This window comes from Phaethon aethereus (genome assembly GCF_964289735.1).
Source record: "Phaethon aethereus genome assembly, chromosome: 3".
NCBI classification, from domain to species: Eukaryota; Metazoa; Chordata; class Aves; order Phaethontiformes; family Phaethontidae; genus Phaethon; species Phaethon aethereus.
Genome location: NC_138576.1, coordinates 102855263 through 102881339, shown reverse-complemented (window position 1 = coordinate 102881339; position 26077 = coordinate 102855263). Strand labels below are relative to the sequence as shown.

Below are 26077 nucleotides of genomic sequence, written 5' to 3'. Positions count from 1 at the left end.
ACGTTTTGGCTCATCTTTTGCTCCCAGCTATATTCAGTTTTCCCGTGTGTTTTTTTTTCTTATTGTATCCATTCAACTATCTGTTCCTTACTTCACTGTCTGGGAATACAAACCATTTTGTCTCATTTCAGACCTTAAAATGGATTGGGCAAAAACAAAGGCGGGGGGGGAGTATTTTGGGTGGTACCTCTGTGCTTGCTTCTGTGTCTTCATAAGTCAGCTTCTTAAACAAAAGGCCTAAGAATTACTGTCTTGGAATATTTTGCATCTAAATATATTCTGTATTTTCTAACATCTGTATGATGGGTGGTGGTTCATCAGGAGGGGATGAATGTAACCTATTTTAGATGCTTAACTGGCTGTTGGGACTTGCCCGGTTTGTAATCATGGTAATTGCACATACAAATATGGCCATATAATTACATGTGCATTTTTGCATTTAGTTTCAGGAGTTCGTTTAGAAAAGTACAAATGCGGCCCAATAAATCCTTTATATCTCAGACTTCTGTGCTTTTATAACTCTCTATAATTATGTAATAACACTGCATCTGGAGAGGTTTCACTTAAGTAAAAGCAATAAAGGGCTCAGTTTAGATTATGTTTTTTTTGAGTTAGGCCTACACTAACTTGCTCAGTACTCTGTTTTTCGGGTTGTAAGATTGATTAAGTTCAGCAGTACCCATTTAAGAAAATTTTCTCATCAGAATAAAGAGCAATTCAACACGAAACTAAAAACGGATTGGGTCATTTAAGCTTCCACAGTGACTGAAGTGATTAAATGGGTATTAATACAGTAAAATATACACCGAATATACAGATACTTGGGCAGTGAAGACTTTTGCCAAGGTACAAATTGGATACTAAAATGGAAGAGTTACTCAGGAGCAAAGCTCCAGGTCTCCGAGAACAAATCTAAATCGTCATTATTACTATTGGCATTCGCGGATTGAGATAAAATAGACACAAACAGATACTCTCATTAATTTCTGCTTAGGTGTTCGTACGCACATAAGCAGATAACAGGACTAACTTCTCAGTATTTTGTGTGTACAGGTATGTATGTATTATATTTTTATAATCAAACGAATGTATAATTGTTGTTTGTCATCCGTATTTCTATTCCTGGAATAGTTTTCACAAACGTTGAGAATGTCTAGTGAAGACCGAGACCTTTTTTGCATTCGGTGTTACTGCGATGTTACTGCGGTGCTGCCGTTTCCCAGTCTGGATTGCTTGCTGATTTCCCTTATGGCTTTTCCCCCGGTGGGTAGTATTACTTCGCTAAAGGCAAGAGCTGAGCTCTGCAGATGATACAGAAACAGATGTTAGATTTTGACACTCGGCAGCGAGGGTTTTCAAACCTGACGATCTTCTTCATCTGCCCCCGCACAAGGGAGACGTGAAAAGCCTATAAGAACTGCAGAATCCAGCTTGTCTCTGAGAAAAGATGTATATTGTGTTAAATGTTTTTTTCATTTAACAACTTTTTTTGTTAGTTCAGAAGGCTTAAACAGAATTGTGCTGGTGTGATCCTCTAAGATAGGGTGCAGCACATGAAGATTTCACTCCTGTCAATGAGGTGTCACAGGTGATAAGGAGCAAACCCAGGTTGGGCCGGAATGGCTCTACGTTAAGAAACGGTTGCGGTTGCAGTCTTTGTCGTGCTTGTGACAGTAAAGAGAAAGGTCCCTTTTCCTATTTCAAATGTTCATATCGGCATCTGTCACACATTCTCTGTTGTGCATCCATGCCAAAATCTTTTCGTCATGTTTTAAAATAAAATCTTCTAGGTTGTGGTTGTTGTTGTTGTTTAGGTTAATATCCATGTTTAAGCAGCTGTTTTGAAATACAGTTCCATTTTTACACCAAAAAGAAAAATTGTTTACTACTTCTACATTTTTTGGCACCCTTTCTTCTTTTAAATGTAGACAGCTACAGCCAGAGAACGGTTCATAACAAATCCCGTATTTGCTGGCTTTAACCTGGTCTTTGCTTTTCTGTCTGGGAGGGTCACAAGCCATAAGAATGTGATCGATACTCGAATCTGCTCGCAGCGGTTGCGTTCGGTGTCACCTCGCTCCCTCCAGCCACGGCACTCGCTGGTCGGGCGCTCTGCTTCCCCGGTGGGTTAGGGCCGGTCCCTCTCCTGCTCCGCGGCAGCCGGGCTTCTCCTGCAGGGCTGTATCCGAGTCCCCTCAGCTCAAAGGAGACCCCCATCACCCTTCCCTGAGCTTTTTAAAGCTAAAAAAGAGGTCTGAAAAGTCAAATTACTCAAGACAAGGCAGTAGAGGAATAGCGGCAGGGCATTTTTTAATGCCGCGTTTTCACACAGACCTTTTTACTGTATGGTTTATTTGACTGGGGGCAGAGATTACATTTAATTTTATTTCATGTGCATGCTGTTCTGGCTGGAAAGTTGCCTTATCAGGCTCATTTAACTGCCTCTCTGCCAGGGCTTGGCAGGGAGCTTGTGAAAGTCTGTCCCCCAGCCCTGTCAGGCATTGTCCCACTCCATATAAAGCAAGACATCCCTTCTCCACGGTCTTTAAATATTCTTCTTGTGCAATTATTTGTGCAAGTGAAAATGAATCATTCAAATGTCTTTGGAAAACAGATGCAAGAAGGAGCTGGAGCATAGCTGAAATTGCCATTTGAGTGCTTTTAAATTGAAGAAGCCACTGGCAGACAGTATTTTGGAGTGTTTGCCCTTCTGTAACGATACTGCACACAGAAGTCCATCAAGTATAGTGAAAGGCAATTTCTGGCTGGGAAAAGATAAGTTTTGAGGTTTCAACTGTTTTTCAAGCTACTGTGTCACTGAAATACACATTGCCACTCAACCCACAAACAGTAGTCCTATGGGAAATGTCATTAAAAGCTATTTTGCGATGTCTTTTAAGCAGAAAATCAGTCTTATTTAGCCAGGTATTGCATAGGCTAAACTAATGTTCCTCTGATAGAATTGTTTGTGCGTTCATGGAAATTTTTTTTTTTTTCTTAACCATTCATTGAGATAAGATCCTGTACAGAGGGGTATGCAGGGGGCACTTCACTGACCTGGTGCTGTATGATGCCCGCAAGAGACTCTGCTAGCTAATTTGGGAGTTTCAAGGGAGCGTGCCTCAAATGAGAAGACCCAGAAGGTATTGGGAGGTGACTTCAAGGCAATACAAGGCTCAGAGCCTTGTAAGAAATGCTTACCTTGCACCTCATCTACGGAGAAACGTAAAAGCAGGCTGAGATACGTTACACTGATATTGCCTGGTTGTGATTTTTTTTCAGCTCTATGGCTATTGCTACCAAGACAGCAATGACATCCCAGACACACTGACGACCATCACTGAACTGGGCTCGCCTTTAGAGATGATTCAGCTTTTACAGACTTCCTGGGAAGACAGATTTCGAGTGAGTAACAACTGTTGTAAAAGGACTTTTAAGAGAGCGAGGAATACAAAACAACATCAGGCATGAAGCAGGGGTTATGCGCTATCAATTCACATTTGTTAAACGTTTGCTTTGCATATGATTACATCTTGGTTTAGGAACAACATTTAGCACTCCCTTCCTGCAGTGTTTAAGATACTGTGCTATTTTGTCTGTCGATGTTATCTAAATGTAGCTGGTTATATGCTTTTTACATGGTATCTTCAAACATTTCTTTCTTGTTAAAGCTTGAGGCCCGGGATTTTTGGCATTGAGCATTGTGCTCTGCAACTGGGATTTAAACAATAGGAGGATGTTACATTTCTCTCCTGATGCTTATCGTAGGTTGGTTTTGTAATTGTTTTCTACTGCTTCCTGCTCTGTTCGTCTTTTAGTGGGGGAAGAGTGAAATAAGTGTACACAAATCTCAAACCCGGCTTGTCCACCACGTTGGCAATTCACCAGGAGCACGAAGGTCACACTTAATTTGTCCAAAATGAAGTCAGACTGCAGCAATGCTTTGATCAAGACAGCGCTGTCTCGCTCAGTGTATATTGGGACGTGTCGTTGGCGGAGGTTAACTCCCCAGGACGTTGCAAGGCAGCAGCAGTCTTCACCTAAAGCACTTCGGGTTGCGTGGCTACATCTGTACCAGAAAACTAAAAATGGGCCTGACTGATCTCGGAGACGAACCAGCGAGGTGCAGCCCGCGTCTGCACCCGTGAATTCCCGTGCTCCCCGAAGGCCGGGTGGCTGCATGCCGGACGCCCGTCGGAGACAGCCCCTTGGCCGTGCTGCCTTCCGGATCGCGTCCGGGGCGTGTGCGGGAGAGCAGCCTGGGTCCCGGTCAGAGCCGGGACAGAAACCGCGTTAGCACACGTGCGTCTGGGATTAAGTTTCTGTGCCCAGGAATGTTCCCTGGCAGAGTTTATTTTACTAATAGAGATGGAGGAAGAGTGTTCCCTGCGCTACGCTTCAGCTCCCTTTTCCTGAAAGCAGCACGGTCCTAATAAGCAGTAGAGGTACTCGTCACAGCTCCTGAAGTACAGGACCTGTCTTTGGCTCCTCTCATCCAGGGAACGCAAATAACGGACTGAGGCGGCAACTGCGTGACCAAATGACCAAGAGATGTGTTAGATTATGGATAATAATAAACAGGGAAGTTTCCTTCCAGTATGGATGTTTCTGAGCGAGCAGTGGTGAAGGGAGATGGAGAGGAAGATGAAGGAGAAGTAGATGAAGGTGCTGAGCTGATTCACAGAGGTGGGATTGCAGATGAAACGTTCTGTGACCACCGTAATGATGTCTTAGATAATGTCATGCTCATTAGCTCGTCTAGGATGCAGGTAACACAGGGATGAAGGAGGAAATAAAACCGTATCTCCTTGATTCGTGAGACTTGTTTGTAGTCCAGTCATGGGAAGAGCTGCATGAATGTTTGACCTTATTCCTACACGTAATTTCCTCGTGTGGAAGGCCTCGGCACTAGGCTTGCACCCCAGGTCAGCACCTCTGCTCTCGGCAGAGGCGCGTGATGCTGAGCAAAGCCTTCATTGCCATGCTCAAAGCTTGTCGTGCAGCAGCACCTGCAGTCCGAGCCCGGCAGCCACCCGTCGGGGCTCAGCCTGGTCACAGAGGTTGCCAGTGCAGGAGCAGGGATGCTTTGACGTTGGAGAAAAGGCAGTCATTTCAGATGACAGCCTGTGGTTTTATTCAAGCTAAGCTCTGGGTTGATTGGCAGGTGAAGATACGTGTATCGTTGGTTAGTTTGGGCTGGATGTGCCTTTTATGTGCAGCGTATTGCGGGGTGGCGCGTACACGAATGCTGTGGGAAAGGGTGGTCAAGTGCGGCATTCCGTAACCAGGCCTGTGTTCGTCCACACCCACAGGCATCTCCATGTGAACTGTGGTGTCCTGTAAGCAGGATAAAAATGTTCTAGCCTGGTCAAGCAGGAGAATGATTACGGAAGCGTGAGATAGTCCTGATGTCCCACAGGTGAAGGGTCTGTGAGGGGTAACTTCAGACACGCTCGGCTTTCTTATGAAGGACACATTTAGGTGCTCCCCTGAGTATGCTATGTATGCCCTGAGGTTGAATTTGGATTTGACTACTTCAATGCACATGGCCTTAACAGTGTATTTTAACAGAAAACAAAGACTATATATAAACAATAAAAAGCTTGCTAGACTGAATAAGACCTGTTATTAATTTAATACATAGAATAAAAATTCCAGTGTTTAACTGCGTTCATATTAATGCTACATTTGTATTAATACGTTACATAGTGGACTCTAAAGGAATGCATGAATTGAAAGCGGTACTTCGGTAAAGGGGCTGAGTGCATCGAGTTTGCCGTCTCAGTTACTGAGCTTTCTGACGGGCAATTGAAAAGCGCAGCACCAGCACAGAGCTCCCAGCCCAGCCTCAGAGTGGCACATGAAGGTCCACCAAGGTAGACCCGTCAAGGTAGATGGACATATATGCTTACCCTGAGGCACAGTGAAGAGTTACAGAGGAGCTGTGGAGCTCCTCTTTCTGGGAATTTGCTTCCTTCTTCCCTGGAAAAAGGCAAACATAAGAGGAACCAGTGGGGGGAAAAAAAAAAAGTTGTAAAAGCAGTCAAAAGGCGGGATCAGGACGGAGGCAATACAGACACCGTCTGCAGTTGGAGCTCCAGGCGTGGGCGCAGGGCCGTCCGGCCAAAACTGCCAGACCTGGAGATTGTAAAACAGCAGAATCAGGCTGCGTGGTCAAGGCCTGTGCGTAATGTGTTATGAAAAGTTAATGCTTTTATTTCTATTAAAAGAAAGAACAGCAACAGTGAGCCCTGCTTCAAGAATAGTGTGGGAAAGCACTGGTAAAGCAGCTTATTTTTGTTTCAGGCCTCTAAGGGTTTTACAATCAACTATGTTAATCCTATGAAAAATGCCTTAGTTGGAACATTCGGTTTTGAGGAGAAGTTCTAATGCTTATATTAAGTCATGTATTTATGAATATATCTTCAGCTAAAGCAGTTTCACTTGTATACTTCGTGGTGAGAAAATAACACAAGGTGTGCACGTTTTTGCATTTCAGATATGTCTCAGCTTGGTTCGGCTTCTGCATTATTTGGCTCACTCTCCTCTCGGCTCCGTGACGTTACTGGATTTTCGCCCTCGGCAGTTTGTGATCGTGGACGGGGAACTGAAGGTGACGGATCTGGATGACGCCAGCATCGAGGAGAGCTCTTGCACCAGTAACAGCGACTGCTTCATGGAGTTCCCTGCGAGGAACTTCACCCTGCCCTGTTCGGTTGAGGGACGGTGTCAGAGTATGAACGAAAAGAGGAATCTCTACAATGCCTACAGGTATGTGATCGGGTAAGGTAAAAGAGAATTGAAAGTAGACAAAAAATCTCCAGCATCCTGCATAGTTACTCGCATCAGCAAGTACCTGTTGTCTCAGAACCATTACCAAGAGTAAGCGAAGCCGTGAGCAATTGTTTCGTTTGTGAAAATTCGCCGCATTTATAACTTCGGAAATGTTTTGCATACTTTGTGTGTGATTCCCCGCTCGGTCTAATTTTGCGTCGGTTGACCCCCACTGAATTCTTCACACAAGTAGAGATCCTCATAGGAGTGAAACTGGGGTGCCTGTGGAGGTGGGGGCCCGCTGGCTCCGCGCTGGGACGATTCAGGCAGCTCTTCTTCGGCGTGAGGTAAGAAGGGTCATCACGTGCTTTCCACTGCCGGCTCAGCCCGTGTCCTGTGCTCCGGCTCGACGCTCCCAGTCTGGCCGGTGCCTGCCTCGGCAGGATTGTAGCAGTCCCCGGCGCAGCCGCGGGGCCACAGAGAGCACCCTCGCTTGCTGACGGTCTGGGCCATGATCCCAAACCTGAAGAAAGGAGTTTTCTTCCCCCGCTGAAGAAAGCGTTCAGCCGACGCGTCCCTTCTTCCAGATTTGGTTTTAAGGCTTTCTCCGGATTTACATCGGCGTCGTTCTGGGCGGTGGCTTTGTGTCTGTGGTCTCGGTTCTCCCCCGTCGCTCCCCTCGGAGGGCTGGGCGGGGGTGCTGGGGGAGCTGCCCGCCGACGCTCAGTGCTGCGCTCCCGCCGGGGGCATGTGGCCACCTTCTCCGATCCAGATAGGAGGATGGAGGATCTCAAAGCAGTGCCATTAAAGGTGTGCTCGTTTCTTAGACCTCCTTTTCAAGTACCGTGCCGTTCGCTGCCTGCCAGACCGCAGCAAGGAGAAGCTGCTCCAGAGAGAGTCTTCCGCTGCGGTCCCAGGGCGCTCACCGGCATGTGTTACGTTAGCCGAGCACGCTGCTGTGGGCTGCGCCGCTGGGCAGCACCGCTTTCGGCGCGTCCTGCAAAATTTTCCGTTCCCATTTGCTCGGCTCACAGGCCCTGCTTAGCTTGCCAGCTTTTGGGTTAAGACCGTTTTACTGGTCAGGCTGAGAAACCGTTAGTAGGCAGCCGTCCGCCTGGGCCCGAAGCGTCCGCCGACGGAAGCGGCCTTTTGCTATCGCGGTTCTTCATGTCGCCGTTGAAGCGCGCGGCGGTGCGCAGCGCGCACAGCGCCCTGGTGTTTCCAGCCCCTGCTGTGGCTTCGTTCGACAGAGACAGCGGGGGTTTTGTTCGACGGCAGGTTCATGCTATAGCGGGCTGCGGCCACCCATGCTGGGGCGTGAGCAGCAGCCTCCGTGCGCTTGTCTTGAAGTCTTCGGTTCATTAGGTAGAGGCGAGTAAATTCCGGGTTTTCACAGACGCGCTCTGTTGCGGTGGGGTTAGAGGTGGCCCTCAGTGAAGGGTTGCTGGTGCGGTTAGGTAGAAGTCAATGCGTCAAAACGTCAAGCGGTGCGTAAACCCCTTGTAGTTTTAAAATACAGCAGGCCCTAGCCTTGAAAGTGTAATTAGTCTACCTAGCTGGTTTCTTTATGAGGTAAATAATTAAAGGAGAGAAAACATTTTGGAAAAAACTCTACTATGCGAGAACTGGCCCATCTTGACTTTCAGATGGTTACCTTCTGTCACAAATGTGTCCCTCTGGGTTTTCCTCCAAATGCTTGGAGGAGCAATTTTCAAAGCGCTGGACAGTTTTTAAAGTCAGGATAATTAATATTTTGAACTATTAACCAATGACTGAGATGAATTCTTCATCACTGACAATTCTTAAATTAAGATCAGATAGTTCTCAAAAAGAAAAAAGAAAGGAAAAAGAAAAAAGTCTGCAGGAACAAACGTAAATGGGTCTGACAGTCTGTGTTATGCAGATCATAAGGGATGCCACTGGCCCTGCCATCGATGAATAACAAATGTTCCTGCAATTAAGCTGCGCAAGTCTCTACATGTCAGAATTTCGCGTGTGGGTGTTTGCGTTAGAACAAGTCGTACATTTCTATGGCTGCGCAAAACCACTAACCCCCGTGACTCGCATCCATCCGGCACTGAGCAAAGGAAATGACAGCTACCGAGTTTTTGCAAAGAACTATTCACCATCGGTCAGACTCTGCTTTACAGATAATCTCTAAGCAAAAAATGTGAGGTAAAATTTACCGGAGAAATTATTCTTTACAAATGTTCCGCTGCTCTTTAGATTTCTGTATGTATTTATATTGGCTGTTTCATACTCATCGCTAAGAAAGCCTACCTGGGGATCCTCCCTGCTTGGGAAAATGGTAAGTACTCTTTTTGTAAGGGATGAAAAAGGAGTTGCAATCTCAAGGAGGTATTCATTGTGTAAATGAAATGTGTCAGCTCAATAATACCTGTGTCCATGGTTGATATTTGCTATCAGTAACTTAATTTTGTAATTTGTGCTTATGTAAGATGTCTGCTAGTCTCCCTCCTGAGTCCCTGGGGGTTTCTGTTTGACAATGTGGTCTCTGTATATGAAATGTATATGTATACATGTATATGTTTACTTTGCTTTGCCGGTTAGATGTAAAGAGGGCAATTGCCCAATTGCATTCCTGTTCTGCTCATTACCTAATATTTATGTCTGATAGTTCTGTTTTTATTGTCAGATCCTGAACTGTCCATCTCTGTCTTAGGTTGCTATGACACTGAGTTTGCAGTGGGTAGTAATATTGGTGGAGTAATAGAAATTTAAAGGAACAATGTGAAAATTAAGTGTACTTCAAGTGGTGGTAAAGGCATATTGTTTTTTCTTTTGTAATTAAAAACGTTTAAATAGAGAATATGCACCCGTCGATGAGTATCTACACAAACGCATCCTGAATTTAGATAAATGGTGAGAACAGAGAAGACATTATGAATTGCAGTGGCATTAAAACAATAGAAGGCGACCTTCTCCTGGCAATTAATTTGAAAGTCTAAGAAAGCTGTAGAAAAGAAAATACTGGTCAATTATTTGAAATGAGCAGAAATTTGATTTATGCACTTTCCAGCTTTGAAAAAAATCCTCAAGACTTTTGGGGTTGATGGCATCCTTTTAGTTTGTTAAAGTACAGACAGCTTTGCAAATAGTCATAATCCGTGGGGCTTCATAGCAAATTTCTGTATTAATGGAACATTTACACATAGTTACAAGGCAGCCTTGTGTATAACAACGTGGTCTAGGTATGCCAGACAGCTATGTGAATAGTCTCAGCTATATATTTATTTGACTATAGAATATGATTATATTTCCCGAATAGGTCAGTGGCTTATAAGCAATATGAATTTTATTCCTTATGTTTTTCAGTAGTTGCCAGACATTGTAAACTCTTTTCTTTTTTAAATTTCTCAATATGGGTTACTTTTCCGTTGCAGGTTTTTTTTTACATACCTTCTTCCACACAGTGCTCCATCCTCACTGAGACCATTACTGGATAAGATAGTCAATGCAACAGGTAATTGCAATAAACACGGTAATGCCAAGTATTTCCCTTTTTTTTAGTGTGACTCTCACATTTGGGATGTGGGGGATGCTGCTTTTACGTTCACTGCCATAGTTCACTGGGGTGAACTGCGTCAGAATGCAGTTCCTTGCGGGATCTGGAGGAACCCCTGTCTCTGGCAAGGGGAATTTTAATGATTAAAACAGGCTACTTCCCCATTGCCAGTGGTAGCAGTGGTGCTTTTATACCTCAGAAGCCAGAGGCAAGTGACGTTACCGTAGATCTTTACTAATTACCAAGGTAGTGCCTTTGGGACAAGAGTAGTTGCGTGTGCCTGTAAGTCTGATTTGGGTGTTTTCGGTCCATTATTCTAGGGGTTTTATACCTCGTACTGCGTGTATTCAACAGGGACTTTAATGATGCCGGGATATAGCTAATTAACAAGCAAAGCCTTTGGGGTTCCCCGTATTGGCTAAGGTTCGTCCCTTGTGGGGAGCTCACCGCAGTGTTTTCTGCCCGCAGGCCCGGGGCTCCCAGCTGGACTTTGCCAAGCCTGGCTCATGTTGGGTACGATACCCAGTTTGTAGTAACTCGTGGACTTCATGCCCACATCGCAGCACCGTTGTCGAGCAGGGCGCCGCTGGGCTCTGAAGCTTAAGGGCTTTATTCGAATGCAATTTCGCTTTCGTCCTGTGCAGGTTGCTCCTCACCTAACTCATTCTTTTTCTGTGCTTTTAAAGGAGAACTTCACTGGGGAATAGATGAGACGGCTGCTCAGCTAGAGAGAGTTTTGAATCTGTATAAGAGTGGAGAGTACCTACAGAACATGACCCGGATGCCGAAAGCTGGTAAAGTGGTCTTTCTCGAAACTTAAATCAGAGACTCTGTCTTTATTTTGAGGTTTGAAAGGGAAAATGTGCAGAAAACGCGGCACAATGGCCCTTGAAGTCATATACATGATAATCAGTTGTCTGCTTTTTGCTTCCTGGGTGCCCTCTGAAGCCCTTCTCACTAAATGAGGTAACTGTGCATCGATAGGTGTGATCAGGCGGTAACGGGGATAAGGAAATCCGGTGGGGCGTTGCTGTCCATAGCAGATCTGCAGAAAATGTTTTTTCGTCACATCCACGCACTTCTCTGCTGTTGGAGTATCAGAGCCTCCCCAAACATGAGTTGGGGTGAACCTAATCAAGGTGCCGTAACCTTCTGTGGATTTCCTGGGACTTACGGGAGTTTCTTGTTACGTAAGCAGTTGTAGATTGGAAGAATAAACTTTTTTGCTTGCTCTGCAAGAGAAAAATAGTGTGTCCCACAGCCGTCTGCTAGCTATAGGATAAAAAAAGAAGAAAAAAGGACAGGATGAAAACGAAGCTGCGTAATCGTATCTTTTTCATAATACCTCTGCAGCACCACAGGTATGTAAAATGCTATTCAAGCAGCTATGATACGGAGGGATGCGTATCCTTCCCGGAAGGATAGCTTGTGGAATTATACATGTCAAAGAAGATTATGTATGATGAAAATGACTGTTAAGTCTAACAATTGAAAAAGGTCTTTTGCAAATTATTTTTGTGTACGTACAATATTCATGTCAAACTGTCAACATAATTGACTGCACATTGATAGGAAAATTATGGCTTTGCTGCAAAAGCCTGGTAAAGAGGGAAAGATGGGTTCTAAATGAAGATGAATGTTGGCGCAAGGGGTTTGAAAAGTTCAGTGAAGCATTTGCTCTGTGAAAGAGACACAGGAGCCAAATTCATTCCTGTCGTAGCGCTGTTAACCTCAGAGGGCCATGACACCAGGGATGAATTTGACCCACTTATCAGAATAATTTGATATTTATTTTGTTGTAAAATTGGCAGGAAAATTGTTGCAGGTGTTCATTTAACTTTCTAATTTTCAGCTTTTCATCACAATCTGTGCTGAGTGATGCCTGTCAACACAGCGAAATTATTTTCAGCAGTACAATCAATAGTACAAACACGTCCTTTGTTGAAGAAGTGCCAGGAGGGCTGAAGTTTTTCTGTGATGCTGGTTGATTCCAGATTTAACTGCCGTATGAGGACAAGATGAAGTTTTGAATTTTAGAGGGCTGTCATGTTTATAAAGAATCTCAGGGAGAGGAGTGTAGGGCAGTGGTAGTAAATGTAACAGTGCAGGTTTCTACTAATATGGAGCAGAGCTCCGTGTATATTTGGCCACTGTAATAATGACACATTTTTGTGTTCGTTTAATTCCATAGAGTCCTGGATAATGTAACACAGAACCCACTACCCGTGCTCACGGGTAGTAATGCCCTTCTGTGCAAGGAGCCCTTTTTATTTGAGTCCATGAGTCCGCTGCTCATGGACTTAGGCACTCTGCAGTGTCAGCAAAGGTGTCGAAAATCCGTAAGTGCTTTGTGTAACATCTATGGCCAGTCTACGTTAAAGACCGTGAGTGTAATATTGAACTCCTTGATAGCAAAATGCTCTTAACTAACATCAAGCCTCAGAAATCAGATATCTTAGTGGAAATTACACTTAGATGAGATGTGTTTTCAGACTTAGCTGCCATGCCTTTAAGACCTGCAGGCCCGTTTCTTGTTTGTTCTAAGGCTTCTTTAACCAAACAGAAAAGGAGTTGTAATTCATTTCTATTTTAAGGCTCCCTTTCCTTGCCAGAAAAGTATGAAGAAGTTAGATCGTGAGGGTGAAAATACATACCATTTTCATTCTGAACACGTTCCTTCCTCAACCAGTGTTTGACTGGTAATACCATGCTAGAACTAATTTTTAATGTTCTCAGTCCAGAGGCTATGGAATTAGAAATTATTAATTAGAAATTATCCAGGGATTATGGAATGAGCAATTCTTCTGCGGTACGGTGAAGTTGCAGGAGAGGGTGACAGCAGTGCTGGAAAGGACCGGTGTCCAAGTGATCAACCTCTTCCTGCTGCCGGGACGTTCCCGCCTGAGCTGGCCTCCTGGCCACCAAAACCAGGACTGCACAGCTGGGCAGATCGAATAATTTCTGTAACTCCTGGTGGATGGTGGAGGGAGAGACAGGGGTGAGAAGGGACAACTGTAATACTTTCCCAAGCTGTCAGCTGAGGTCCTGCTTTGGACCTGTTTGGGGTCTAGGAGGACACTGTGTTACTCTCTGAAAGCAAAGAAAAAAATATTTTTAAGATTGTGGAATTTATTTATTTATTTTAAACCTTTTCTGCCTCGCTCTACAACATAATGAAAGTTCAAGGAGAGAGTTTTCCAAGTCAGTGCTAGGTTAAGATAAAACTGGAGATGACAGTTTCGTTCTCAGGCCAGATTGGAGTTAACCCGAGCTTTGCGCTTGTACGCCGGCGTGCCAGGATTGGGCAGGCGCAAGTTCACCTCACTTTTGCTCCAGATGATGGAAATCTCACCAGGTGACTTGGCTGCCAGGAGTTTTGCGCTCTCAAACAGTAGAAATGACAAGAACTAACAAAGCCAGTCTCCTCTGGCATCTGAAGGGTTGGGACAAAATAAGGCCTTTGTGGTGTGTGATCTATTTTGAAGTCCTAAAAGCAGAACTAGAGGAGAATTCAGATCCAAGAATTGCAAGATTTTGTTTTCTTTTCTTTTTTGGGAAAAGAAACCACAGAAGGTTCAGGTCATGGTGCTTCAGAATTCGTCTTAGGTCTAAATGCTTTGAATTAAGCCGTTGTCTTGGATAGAGCATTGTCAATTCGTACTAGGAAAGAAGAGATCATGACCTTGGGCAAGTGATCTAAGGCCGTAACTAAAACACAAACTTTGAGGAAACAGTCTCTTATCTATCTGAACCTATGTTTTTGAAAGGAAGACCCCTTCCTATGAACACCGTGAAGTGAGAAGGGTGATACTGATAATCAGTAGGGAAGCGACATGAAGAAAGTTCTTGTCAACCCTAGTGTTCCCATAAATGAAGTTTAACAAGATGACATAGTCATATTACAGAAGGTCTTGGATATTAAGCTTTCACTGTGCTTCAGTTGTAAAAGATTTTATAGTGCTGTAAATTATATTATGCCCTGGACTTTGCTTTAGTGTCTTGGAAACAGAGTAGAGGCACGGGAGACATTTGATAGCTATGTATGTGTTCTGTAATCATAAATCACACTACTGTTAATGTTGATATAGGAACATTACAGTGTTTAAAAACAACACCATGAGCAAATACTTTTATATTCCATTGACTGTTGGTCTCTCTTGCTGGAATCAAGAAGAATGTGAATTAAAACAGGAACCATGTATTTCTTCTGACATATGTTATCTAAAAATGATTAGATCATTCCATTAATTATCCAGATTAAGACGACTATAAAAAAAATCTACTGATACTCGTCAGTAAAGTCCTGCCCCAGTATCAACATTTTTATTACTTCAATCAAGTGACACCGATTTGGACCAACTGGGTGTTTGGCCCTTGAGCTAAGCCCCAGCCCTTCAGTTAACTCAGGATTTACTCAGAAATGCGTGAAATCAGCTAACGCTAGTAAATCCGATAGCTTTGTTATTCATTAAAGCTAATAGATGACCCATTACTGGGCCGGAGGGTGTGCAAGCCCACAGAAAGGCGTAATTAGCTGCTGCTCTTAGCTTGAAAGTACAATGCTAAAAAAGTACTCAATGCTAAAAAAGCTGGAAAGCTGGACATAAAGCAAAGACACTTTGTGTTTTCCTTTGTCTTAAGACAATTTGGCAGGATTATGCTGTATGTAAACATTTACAGTTCAACAGTGTTTTGAAAAAATATTCTGCAGGGTCGTTATAGCAACCTGCTTAGGAAATTGTAAATCCATCCAAGAATTACTGAAATGGGGCTGGGGGGGGGGTGTTGGCGCACATGTGTACGCACGAGAGAGAAATTTTGCGAGGTTGCTGGAATATCGTTCGAGACGGTCGGTACGCCCTGCAGCAGGCCACGGTGCGGGCACGAGGGGCGCGCTGCCCGCGGCGCCTGAAGGCTCAGCCGGGAGCCTGCTGCAGCCCCGTCCTTGCAGCCCGGGTTCCCGCTTCGTCTGGCACTCGGGCCCTGGCGGGCCTTCCCCAGGGAGGCCGAGGCTGCTTTGTGGCCGGCCAGGGCTGGGGGGGAGAGGGGCGCGGGGCTGCGCGCACGGGCAGAAAGGCTCAGGGACGAGTCCCGGCGCAGGGGCCGCTGCAGCCGTGTGGCGCTGGAAATGCGGTGGGGCTGTACAGCTGTGGCGTGCCCGGCCGGTGGTTGCCTGCGCCTGCCTCCGCCGTCCGGCAAACCAGGTGCCCCGTTCGCTGAGCAACGTGCTGTGCTGCCGCCGAGCTGCTGGAGGCCCGGCTGGGCGCAGCAGAACGCTTTCTGCTGGTGGGTTAGGTCCTCGGCTCCTTTCAAGAACGCCAAAGAAGTCGCCGGGCGTCTTCTACAAATCCTGTGGGCATCCGTCTTTAAGTTTAAATAGCCCACACACGTCGCCCTGGGCACCCTTTGGCTCGTCCGTCATCGGCATCGATGTTTTTACGGGCCGGATGCAGCTCACGAGCTCCCGTGGCACCGGTTTGGGCTGGTCACCCTCGGTGAAGCGGTGTGCACCGCAGAGGTGGCCACGGGCGCGGGGCGGCTCCGCAGCCCAGTGGGCGGCCCTGGGACGTGGGGCACGCGGCAGGAGAAACGCTGCAGCTGTGTCACGTTAATGGCAATAAAATGTAAGGGAACATGTCGTTCTCCTTCTTATTTGTTTGTGTTTCGGCGACGGCCGGCGTGCCGATTTAAATACGGCTCTGCCGTACGCACGGTGGAAGCATATGGAAGGCGGTGAGCCTCGCTGCGCCTCCAGCCCGCACGCGTGAAACAGCCGAAGGACAAAAATACTCACCAGAGAGGCAGGGCTATCTCCCGAGCTGACGGCAAACCCCTGTCCTGCCAGGCCTGTCCGTCCTTCCGAGCAGTTGGGACTCGTCAGAAATGATGGAAAGCAGAGGCCGGCGGGATACGCCTAGCATAGGCAAGGCATACCGAAAAATAGCTTTCCGTAGCGCGACTGCGCGGACGGCTTTGCCAGGCTCGTCGTCGGAAGCATGTTTGAATGTGAGGTATTGAAGCATGAGGAAAATCTCAGCATGACGTGAAGCATACTAAACCCATAAGTGTGCTATTGTCTATTTAAGAGGCGATTCTGTTCTCCGTAAGCTCCCTGGGAATCAGTGGGGACTGTTTGTAGAGCAAAACGCTGCTCAATACCACTTTTCGCTGAGACTGGCAAGATCGGGTTCCTTCTGCTTGCTTGTAAGCAAAGCAATTAAAAGCAAACCAGGAGTCGACTGCCAGTGTTGCTCTGGAGAGGGGAGGAAAAGGAGCAACGCGATTTCTCTCTCAGGGATGAACGTTACTGTGTCTGTGTCGCTGACCCGTGGTGTATTGGCAGGTGATAACTAGAAAAGAGAGCTGGGCAAATTTCCAACGAGTAGCTGTAGTTGCTAGTAAAAATGCAGTCTGGCTGCTGTGGCTGAAATAAACGGTCATTAGGACTGATTAAAGTCAGATTTAGGGTGATTCAAACAAGCTAAAAGGGGGAAACCACAGGCGGTTTCACGTAGTTTATTATATACTTGCGGAGTTATTTATATGATTCAGTCTTGTACAGTGAAAATGAGTATGTTTATAGATTGTAGTCGGCTTTGGGACAACGCAGGTGATTTTTGATGGAAAAAATTTAGAGTAAGATTTTAAAGCATTGGCTTTCTTTTATAGCCGTTGCACTGGTCAGCAATGCTGCAGGTTGCTTTAAAGATGCCTCTCTTACCTGTCAGGAGAAGGTGCTCGGTTTGAGTATCACCGTGGCTGTCACAGGGGCTGGCTAGCGCTGTAAGAAACTTCTAAGAAGACTTTGGCCTGATCGAAACAGCGTGTGTTGATTGACCAGAGCAAACTCATAAAACTATTTTAAAACTATTAAAAATATCACCAAAAAAAAAAGCCCTTTGAGGATTGCCCAGCTTCAGCATTGGAAGATATTTCCAAGTTTCAAAATGTTTACAAGGCAGGAAGAACGTTTCCTAGTAGGAGTTACTTGTATAACTATAAACAGGGAATTGGCTCCCGTATGTTAAGCTGGAGTAAATCTGTCGTGACACTGAGACCAGGCTTACTGCATTGCATTTCTTTGCTTCAACCCTCACAAAACCAGTAGATGGAGAAAAGGATTCTTCTTCCCTTGTGATGCTGGTGGGAGCATCTTGCAGTGCTCTGATCTATTCCTTGGCGTTACCTTGATAGGCTTTATGCACTCTGTGTCAAGCTACGCGCATGTACGCAAAAGTGTAAATTTATGGCTGCATTTATAGTATTAGGCAAGTATTTATTGGTTTTAAACACCATTAGTCTGGAAATCGACCAGAACTTTGACCTTTTTATGATGTGATTTACTGCCATGAGCCTTCAAATTCCACGGACTCCATTTAAGCAAGTTTCAGGTCTTGGCAGGACAAAAACCTGAGCTGGAGCTGTCTTTAAACCGGTGGAGTATTGCTTAATTGAGCAAGTAACTGCACTGTAGTGACCAAGATGATTGTTTAAAGGTGTCGGGGAAGCCCCGCTCTCCTCCGGGCTGGGGCTAATGTCAGGGCCGGGGCACATCTTGATGGAGGGTCATCCTTCAGGAGCTCCCTTCCAGTTCATGTGAGAGGAGTGCGTTTCTCCACAACTCATACAAATAAGGGCTAAGGGGTCAGCTCCCTAATTTGTCGCTGCGTAAACAAGGGATTCCAGGGATACTTGCCTGCGCCGTGCAAAAGGGGAAGGCAGCTACCTTGCCCTGCTCGAGGTAAAGCGAGTTTTGGAGAAAAATGCGGTTTCCTCAGACGAGCGCGCGGTTGGTGTTGCCGTGACTTTCTCATCCGTTTCCGACTGTAGTAGTTGAAGAGGAGATCCCGCGTTGGCTCGCTGGGGCGGCGGCAGCACCTGGCTGGTTTGGGGATGTGATCCAGGGTGCGGGGCCGTCACGTGTCCCGTGCCCTGCTCCTCGTGGCTGCCTTCCCATCGGGATGCTGCCGGGGGAAGGCGCTCCTGGGCAGCCATCCCTGCTGCCTGCCGCAGGCGGGGAGAGAGGCTGCCTTCCTGCCTTTCCCCCGTGCTGCATCCTGCTCCCCTCCCCACAGGTGGAGGCTCAGTTCCCCGAACTGCAGGTGTTCAGTGGTCCCTGCTGCTTCGGGGGAGCTGCCCGAAGCTGCCTTTGCAGACCCCGTCAGCCTCTCTGCTTTCACGTAGATTTCCAGCGGCTGTATTTTCCGCCGGTCCGGCGCTTGGTGCCCTCCCAGCCGAGGAGAGCGCCCTTTGCGCCTGGGTCGCGCTGCCGGGTACCTGTTGCGCCACCCTGTTCCTGCAAGCGGGGCACCCCGAGGCCATTGCGGGCAGGTGGTGGCTTCCCTCGTGTAGGGACTGGCGGGGAGCGGCAAGGAGAGGAGGGACGGCCGTGGGGCTCTGCAGCACCGCAAGGCCACCCTAAGTGCCGGTGTGGAGGGTGCCATCCTCTTTGCCACCCACAAGCCAGGACCTCGCCGTCACCGTTGCAGTTATTCCTGGCCCAACTCTGTTGATTCACATGTCCAAGCTGCTCAGATGCTTTACCAGGCTCGGTCACCTTGAAAAAGTGGGTGGAGAGGGAGAACTTTATCTCCTACCTCTGACAGAGCCTCGGGTCACGTAAATCACTGCTGCTCTCTTGAAACCTGTTTGCATCAGCAGAGAGCCTAACCCCTGACAGCTGCAACGGGAACAGCGCTGGGGAGAAAGAAGGTGCTATAGGCGTACTGAGGCACAGCTGTGCGCGGAAGAGTTTCAAAATTGAATGATAATTGAAAATAAGGGTCTTCCAGATGGGCTTCTGCCTTGCATGGAGAAAAATACATGACCTGATGGTGGGGCTGCTCCGCGTAGTGCCCTGATGGTGCGCGAGGGATGCTGCAGCTCCCTCCCAGCCCTGGCACGGAGCCTGGCAGGCTCCGATGCTCCCTGCTGACACGGAGAATCAGGAAGATACTTCCCCCTCTTCCTCTTCCCCCTCTTCCCCCTCTTCGGTGAATGTCTGCTGTGGCGTGGACTTCGGCGCAGCGCAGCGTTGGGTGGCACTTCGGTGGCCCGGCAAAGGGAAGTTGTGAAGAGCCGCATTGTGCGTGCAGTCAGCACGGCACGCACGCTGATACAGGTAGCGGTGTATGGTGCTGACAACAGTGAAGGGATTTTTTTTTTTTTTTTTCATCTTACTTGTACACACCATTTTACTGACCTTGGCTGAGAGGTGCAAATCAATAGTCAGCAGTTAGCATACAGAGAGAAGAGAATATAATTCAGTTACAGTCGATTGTTGTTACACTGTACAGTTGATACAGAAATTTGAGAAAAGGGGACTTCACCTACCTGGCCAGTTTGATTTATGCTCTGACTTTTCTTCAGAAAAATGTGTATATATTTTTGATGGAGAAACGACCAGCTGTAATGTGAAACTACATTTTCATTTGGGGTTTTTTTCTTCATGAGCATGAGTCTGCGTCTTCTGAATTAACGAAAACTATTTTGCCTTTGATTTAAGTGGGGTGTGATCAGCTGTGATTTTGCCTCTTGTTTGTGAATATTTCTTATGATACCTTTAATGAGCCAGGTTTAAAAAAAGAATGCATTTACTGTGTTTGTTTCCCACTATTTCAGACTGTGTGGTGTGAATGAGCACTTGTGGATGTGTATGTCTTTTCCCAGTTGAAGTACTGGCAGTTTAGAGCAGTAGACACACTCACCTCTGACTCGGTGGTGTTCGTACAACGTGCTGCCTGAAATATTAGCAGGCTGAATCTGCGACGTCAGGCAGAAAATGCCTGAACCAAAGTGACTTAAGAATAGGCTGTGAGTCAGGGCCGGCAGCTCTGGTTTCCATAATAGACACAATTAGAAGAAATATAGAATGTTATTTATTTTTTTTAATAGGACGGTGGGGGGGAGAGACGGGGGGAACCGTCAATTTGTGTGTCTGGACGCTAAATAGAAATGTTTATAAATGTTTAGTTGAATTTGCTGATGCATTCATTAGAGAAACCCCCATCAGTGGCTGGGAAAGTGAGAGGAGCTGCGAACAGAGAACAAGAGGCAGCTCTTAAAGGCAAGTGAGACTGAACGGCAGCCAAGGGAGAGGAGCGATCGGCAGGGCAGCGCGGAGGCGTGGGGCGAGGACCACGCTGACGTGCTCCTGCTGCAATTTTTTTTTTTTTTTTTTTTTACCCTTCTCTTTGGAGGCCCACCGGGCGACTCCCCTTTTGTGCTAATCTGAGCAAGCAAAAAAAGTTTGCTTAATTAAAAGCCTGTCTTTTCTTCTTGCTCTAAAAGGACCAGAGGAAAATAGTATGCTCTTCTGAGGGAGAGGGAGGGCTCGGAACGCCTGGTTGGGTCTCACCCCGACAATCCTGCTCACTGTTAAGAAGTAGGACAGTGAGTCAGTTCATTCAAGTGGATGCTGTTTGTTCAATGGGACATTCTTCCTGTAAAACTCCTAATAAAACCAAAGCCTCGCCTACGCAGTGGGGAAGGGGAAAGGGTTTTGTACACAGACTGTTTATTTACAGACACTTTCTGGAGAAAAAGGTGAGAAGAAGAAAGGAGGAAAGGAAAAGGAAAGTAAGGTGCAGAGCTATAAACACGTTTGGCAGTAAATCGGGGCTGGTACAGTCTAGCCCGTCACCTTTTCCGTCATATGTCCCGCTCCTAAGCTGTTATAATAAACCTTGCTTGTTAAAAACAAACAGTTTGCTGGAGCTTTCGAAACGATTGCTTTGCTCTGGTTATTTGCAGAGTACAGACGGGTGCCTGAAGCTTTTATTCCTGATGAGAACTACAGATGCTGGCCATCCTACCATCATAAGGGCTGCCTCCTCTCTGTGTTTGACGTCAACGAAGCCTTTGATATTTGTGACAGCTACTCCCAGTGCAAAGCTTTTGTCCTGACTAACCAGACGACTTGGACAGGTAGGTCGTGGATGCTGCGGAGCAGAAGGCAGCAGCTGTCATGTATTCTGGCTGCTTTACTTGTCTTTATACAGCTTGGGGAGAGTGCTGAGCTGGGCTGTGGTAGCCACAAGCAGCAGCTACAAGCTTCTGAAGCTCCACCTGAGGTGGTTTGGGTTTTGGTGAGGCTTCTTTTTGCCAGCCGTCAGGGGAGCAGGAACCTGCGGGTGGGCTCAAAGGAGCTGGCACCAGAGGGCTGCAGCACATGGACTGTAGGTCTCCAAACCGTCACATCCGAAATTTTATTTTAAAACACAGCAGCAGAAACAACAATAAAAGCCTGTGACCTGCTTCTGCAGTTAAATGTGCAGGACATGGTCCAACATCTGGATTTAAATAAATCTTTCCAATCCATATAGTTATTGCGGTTTGACACGAAACCAAACAGGTTCTCCTGTGCGTCTAGCTGAGGCTTCCTGGCTGCTGTCAGAGGTGCCCAGCTGCTGGTGGGAACACGGTGCTTCCAGCAGAAGGGCTTTGGCCGAAGGACAGCGAGGAGGGCGGGTTTAAAACCAGGTAGAAGTACAAGTAGAACTTCCAGGGGAAAATCCCATTTGCTACCACAACTCATTTTCTTGTCTGACAATACACTTGCTGAAAAGAGACATAGGTTTGCCAAAAGGTCTGTGGGCCTGGCAGTCCCAGTGTGGTTCCCCTGAAGGCAGGCAGTCGGTGCCCATTGGCATGGCGTTGGCCCTGGCTCACTGCTGCTGCGCCAGACCTGTGCCTGCTTCAGGCAACTCCAGAGCAACCTGAGAAACAAAAATGTCTCCACTAAAAATCTCTGGTAGCTGCAGCTCTGGAGTGGCTGAAGGGGTTCAAAGAGCTGAATGCTGCGGCGGACTCCCAACTCGCGCCCCTTGCCTGTGAGCCCGCTCTGCCACAGACTTCAGTGTGGCAAGTTATTTCGGCTCCGAGGCTCAGCTTTCCGCCTGTACGTCTGTGATCATAACATGTCTTAACCTTAAAGTGAAAATTTACCCTGTGTGCAGTCGGGTGCTTCAGTTGTGCTTAGCTGAGCAACATAAATACACAGCGAAGCCAGGCTTATATACGTGCCTAGCAGGTCCCCAGCTCTGGAAGCGTCACAAACTAGTAGAAACTTCGGGCAGTTACACGTTTCAGAGTGTTTTAGGCACTGTGCTGCTAAGGCTTTCTGCATTTCTTGTGCTTCTGAGAGGTTTGAACAGAGACTTCCATGGAACCTAGAAAAAACTAACATATTAGCCTTGCCTGTGGCTAACCAGTGACTACGAGGTCACCGTGTCAGACTATTTATAGTCAGATTATTTAAGTTAATTAATATACTAAAAAAGTACTTATTATGGCACAGGGAAATTCATAGGAAATTTGGAGCAGCTCCTGCCTCAGATTATAATATTAAAAGCAAATGAGACATATTAGCCATATCTCTAGTCTTGCTTATCATTTCTTTTACCCTGCCGTTCCTGACACCTGAGCACTCGAGTCCCTGAAATCCGCAGCATGGGAGTCTGCTCAGCAGCTGAGGCATCTCGTTTGCCCTGTGATGCTTTTAAAGAAAATAGTGTTACGGGAGCCCTCTAGAGAGGCAGCTGGGCGTAAAAAGCGTTGGGTTTTCTGAAGTTGAGAGAGAGGGAAGGCAGAGGTGGAATAGCTGTGGAAAATCTCTCTCCGTGCTTCAAGGAAGGGCAGTGGCGGTGCGGTGGGACGGCAGGGAGAAGCAGGGATGTGAGGGGCCAGGCCCGTAAGCACGGGGGGACACGAGAACTGTGCTGCCGCTCCCACAAACGCCGCTGAGGGGAAGAAACCCCACCAGATTCAGCCCCCGCTGCCATCGGCGGTGTGGGTGGCAGGTGCCTCGCGCTGCCAGGGTGTTACCACTTGCTGCTGGTTTTGGTTTGAGACGTAGGAACCTTGTTCCAGCTTGTTTAAAACCCGGAGCGACGAAGCCGTCGGCAAGAGCTATGGCCGGGAAAGCCGTGGTTGACGTCCACAGCACTGGTGGGCTTTGTAGGGATTCAAGCACGCAAAGACGATACTGCTCCTTGTCAGATGAATGTCCTTCATTTAAGCCCTGAGCTCAAGCCTGTTTTTATCAGTGGGAGAGTCTTTAAATACTTTTTTAAAGATCACGTGAAATCTGTAGCAAAATCTTCAGACCTTTCCGTCATTTACCGTGTTGGCCGTGCACGGCCACTTCTCGATCATAGTTCGGGAAGAGTAAACGTACTGAAACTGGGGAGATTTCAGCCTCATTTTAGACAAAAGAATTTCAGGTTTATACCAGTTGAAGTTAAGAGGATTCAGTCTTGGGTTGCCTGAAGAATGCACAGATTGAAGAAGAATATGAAACGTCAATATTTAAGGTAGGCAACCTTTTGCTCATTGCTTCTAATTTATTTATTTCTTTTCCCCCCTCCCCCTGGCCCACCTTTCCCTATTCGATGCAGGTCGGCAGCTTGTCTTCTTCAAGATGGCCTCAAATCGTATCGTGCCTGATCCTGACAAGATAACATATGTGAAGGTGACAGACTGATGCCTAAAGTGTCTCGGTCTGATGCGTGAGTGACGAGAGCTGTTTGTGTATAAATATAGGCAGCTGTTAGGTAGAAGGCGGCTGTGGCCGGAGAGATAATTGCACTATTACTCATTCTAATCTATAGAGTGCTAAACAAAACTTTAAAGAAATAACCTGCATGACCAGGATGAATGTGCAATAAAACAACATTTTGAAAATGTGATTTTTTATTTTTATTTTTTTTAAACAAAGCAAAATACAAGATACGATACACTGTTAGGGTATAATTTTGGTTATAAATCAGCTGGCAGCTCTGGCTTTTCTAACCGAGGTTAGCATAACGTTTCTGACCTGTACACGTGTGTACAGAGATGAAAGTCAATCATGTCTATGGGAAGTCTGTATCCTCCGCGCTGATATTTATTTGGGCACGTACAATCACAACAGACTGACTGAAGCGCATCAATTTGTAAGCTGAATAGCAAATGTTACTGAAGACAATCAGCATTTGTGTTAAAGCTATCAAATATGCAGTGCCGGCGTATTTGTCAAAAGGAAGGAATTGGTTATGTTTAGAATTGCAAGACTGTAGCTAATTTTCATTTTTGCTTCCCATGTTATCATAAAGTTTCATTTTTAATTTAAAAGAGCCATTTTGTAGGTCCAGCAAATCACATAAGCATATGAATAGTCCCACTGAAAGAGTAGGGACTTACCCAAGTGCCGAGTGCTTTGCAGAATAGGGATAGGCCTAAGCATATGCTTACAATTAAGCCTGTGCTTAAGACTTTTGTTGAATCGAGTTTGAATTGTCCAGGAAGCCACATCTTTGACAGACTGGCAAAGCAATCCAGCTGGTGGAACAGTGCTAGTTTAATGACTATCTTGCAGTTATTCGTGTTTTTTATCATCAAATCCTTGGTTTTCTAAAGCACCGCTTGCTAATTCTTAGAGTGAATGAAGTAAATGACCTTCGTAATGTCAAATCAATGCTAGCCTTAATTCTGTATAAAATGTGTTTTACAGGCATGGTGTGTCTAGAGAATTTGCTTTCAGTGAAAGCCATAAAGTAAATGCTAAGGTGACCAATGTCATACTGTTTTGTAGTTTGTACAGCCAGGAAAAAAAATGTGCTTTTGTTTCTCAAATTGTTTATTTTTGTAAAAAAATAAAATAAAAGAGAAATACAATTTCTTTCATACTTGATTTTTGTTGTTGTTGTTGTTGCAAATACATGTCTAAATCCAGTGAAGACTTAGACATAATGCATTGTATGTAAACTTAAGCCTGGGATATTTTTTCCAGGAAGGCACTGAGGTTGTTCCAGTGGCTCCCAGTGAGGGGTGTGTTTCTGGGGTACGTGGTGGTTTTGTCTGCGCGGTTGCCTGTCGCGAAGCAAGTGGCTGTTAGAAGACAGTGCTTGAGCAGCCTTTCCTACTCTGTGGTCCGAGTCACGCTGGTAACGGTCTTTAAACGTTTGGAAAGGGCGAGGATGAGAGCAGAACCTGAAGGAGTTGCTCATCGGGCTTAACGGTGTATTTTCTTTACCAGGGAGGGTGACGGAAGGAGAGTAGGAGAGCCAGGGAAGCTGGGCAGCAGTGTGACCATGCAGGAGAGATGGTCCAACAGTGATGCCATCAGCAGCGGGTCTCGTCTCGCTGCGGTTTCTCCGAGATCGCCGATACCCTAACGACTGCTGGCAGTTGGCTGAAATGACATGCTGTAAGGGCTGTAACTCACAAATTATCAAACTCCCAGCCTTAATAGCTCAGCTGATTGTGTCGCCGTGCACTTAGGAACCCATCAATCATGCTGTGGTAATAAACAAACACTACAGATTCTTTTAAAATTGCTACATAAATCATGCCAGCACACACTGCACAGTTCATTGAAGTGATATGGGTTGTTGGCACTGAGGTGCTGGTATGTATTTTGAAAGTCTTTAACCTCCTGTGATTGCCTTCCCATTAAGCACTGTACACTGTTCCAAAAATACTGAGCGTGTAAAAACAATATGAACGGTTAAATTCTTCAGTTGCATTCCTAGGTAAAAAATACCAACATTTAAAAGGAAAAAAAAAAAAAAAAAGAAAAAAAAGATACCCGGGGTAATTCTTTAATGTTGCAGGCAGGTAACAGGATAATTTCATTCCATCACTTTCTGCGCACCAGAAAAAAATGCCTCTTAAGTCAGGAATTGTTTATCTCTGGAATTAAACAAACTTGCCAAGCCAATTTACATCAGCTTTTACAGAGATCAAGTAAGCAGGAAAGAAACGTGAGCCAAAAAGCTGGATTCTAAATTTCAGTGG

At 46.1% G+C, this 26077-nt stretch overlaps 1 protein-coding gene across 1 annotated transcript in view; it reads left to right on the top strand.

The window, feature by feature from the left end:
* Positions 1-23783, top strand: part of PKDCC (protein kinase domain containing, cytoplasmic) — a gene marked incomplete at its 3' end in the record, with an annotated part of 36233 nt that extends 12450 nt beyond the window's left edge. Inside the window, exons 2-7 of the mRNA XM_081997050.1 lie at positions 3283-3405; positions 6500-6771; positions 10179-10258; positions 10987-11094; positions 21053-21226; positions 23698-23783. Coding sequence (XP_081853176.1) covers positions 3283-3405; positions 6500-6771; positions 10179-10258; positions 10987-11094; positions 21053-21226; positions 23698-23783 — 843 coding nt within the window. The remainder of the gene's footprint in view (positions 1-3282; positions 3406-6499; positions 6772-10178; positions 10259-10986; positions 11095-21052; positions 21227-23697) is intronic.
* Between the last annotated feature and the right edge of the window lie 2294 nt (positions 23784-26077).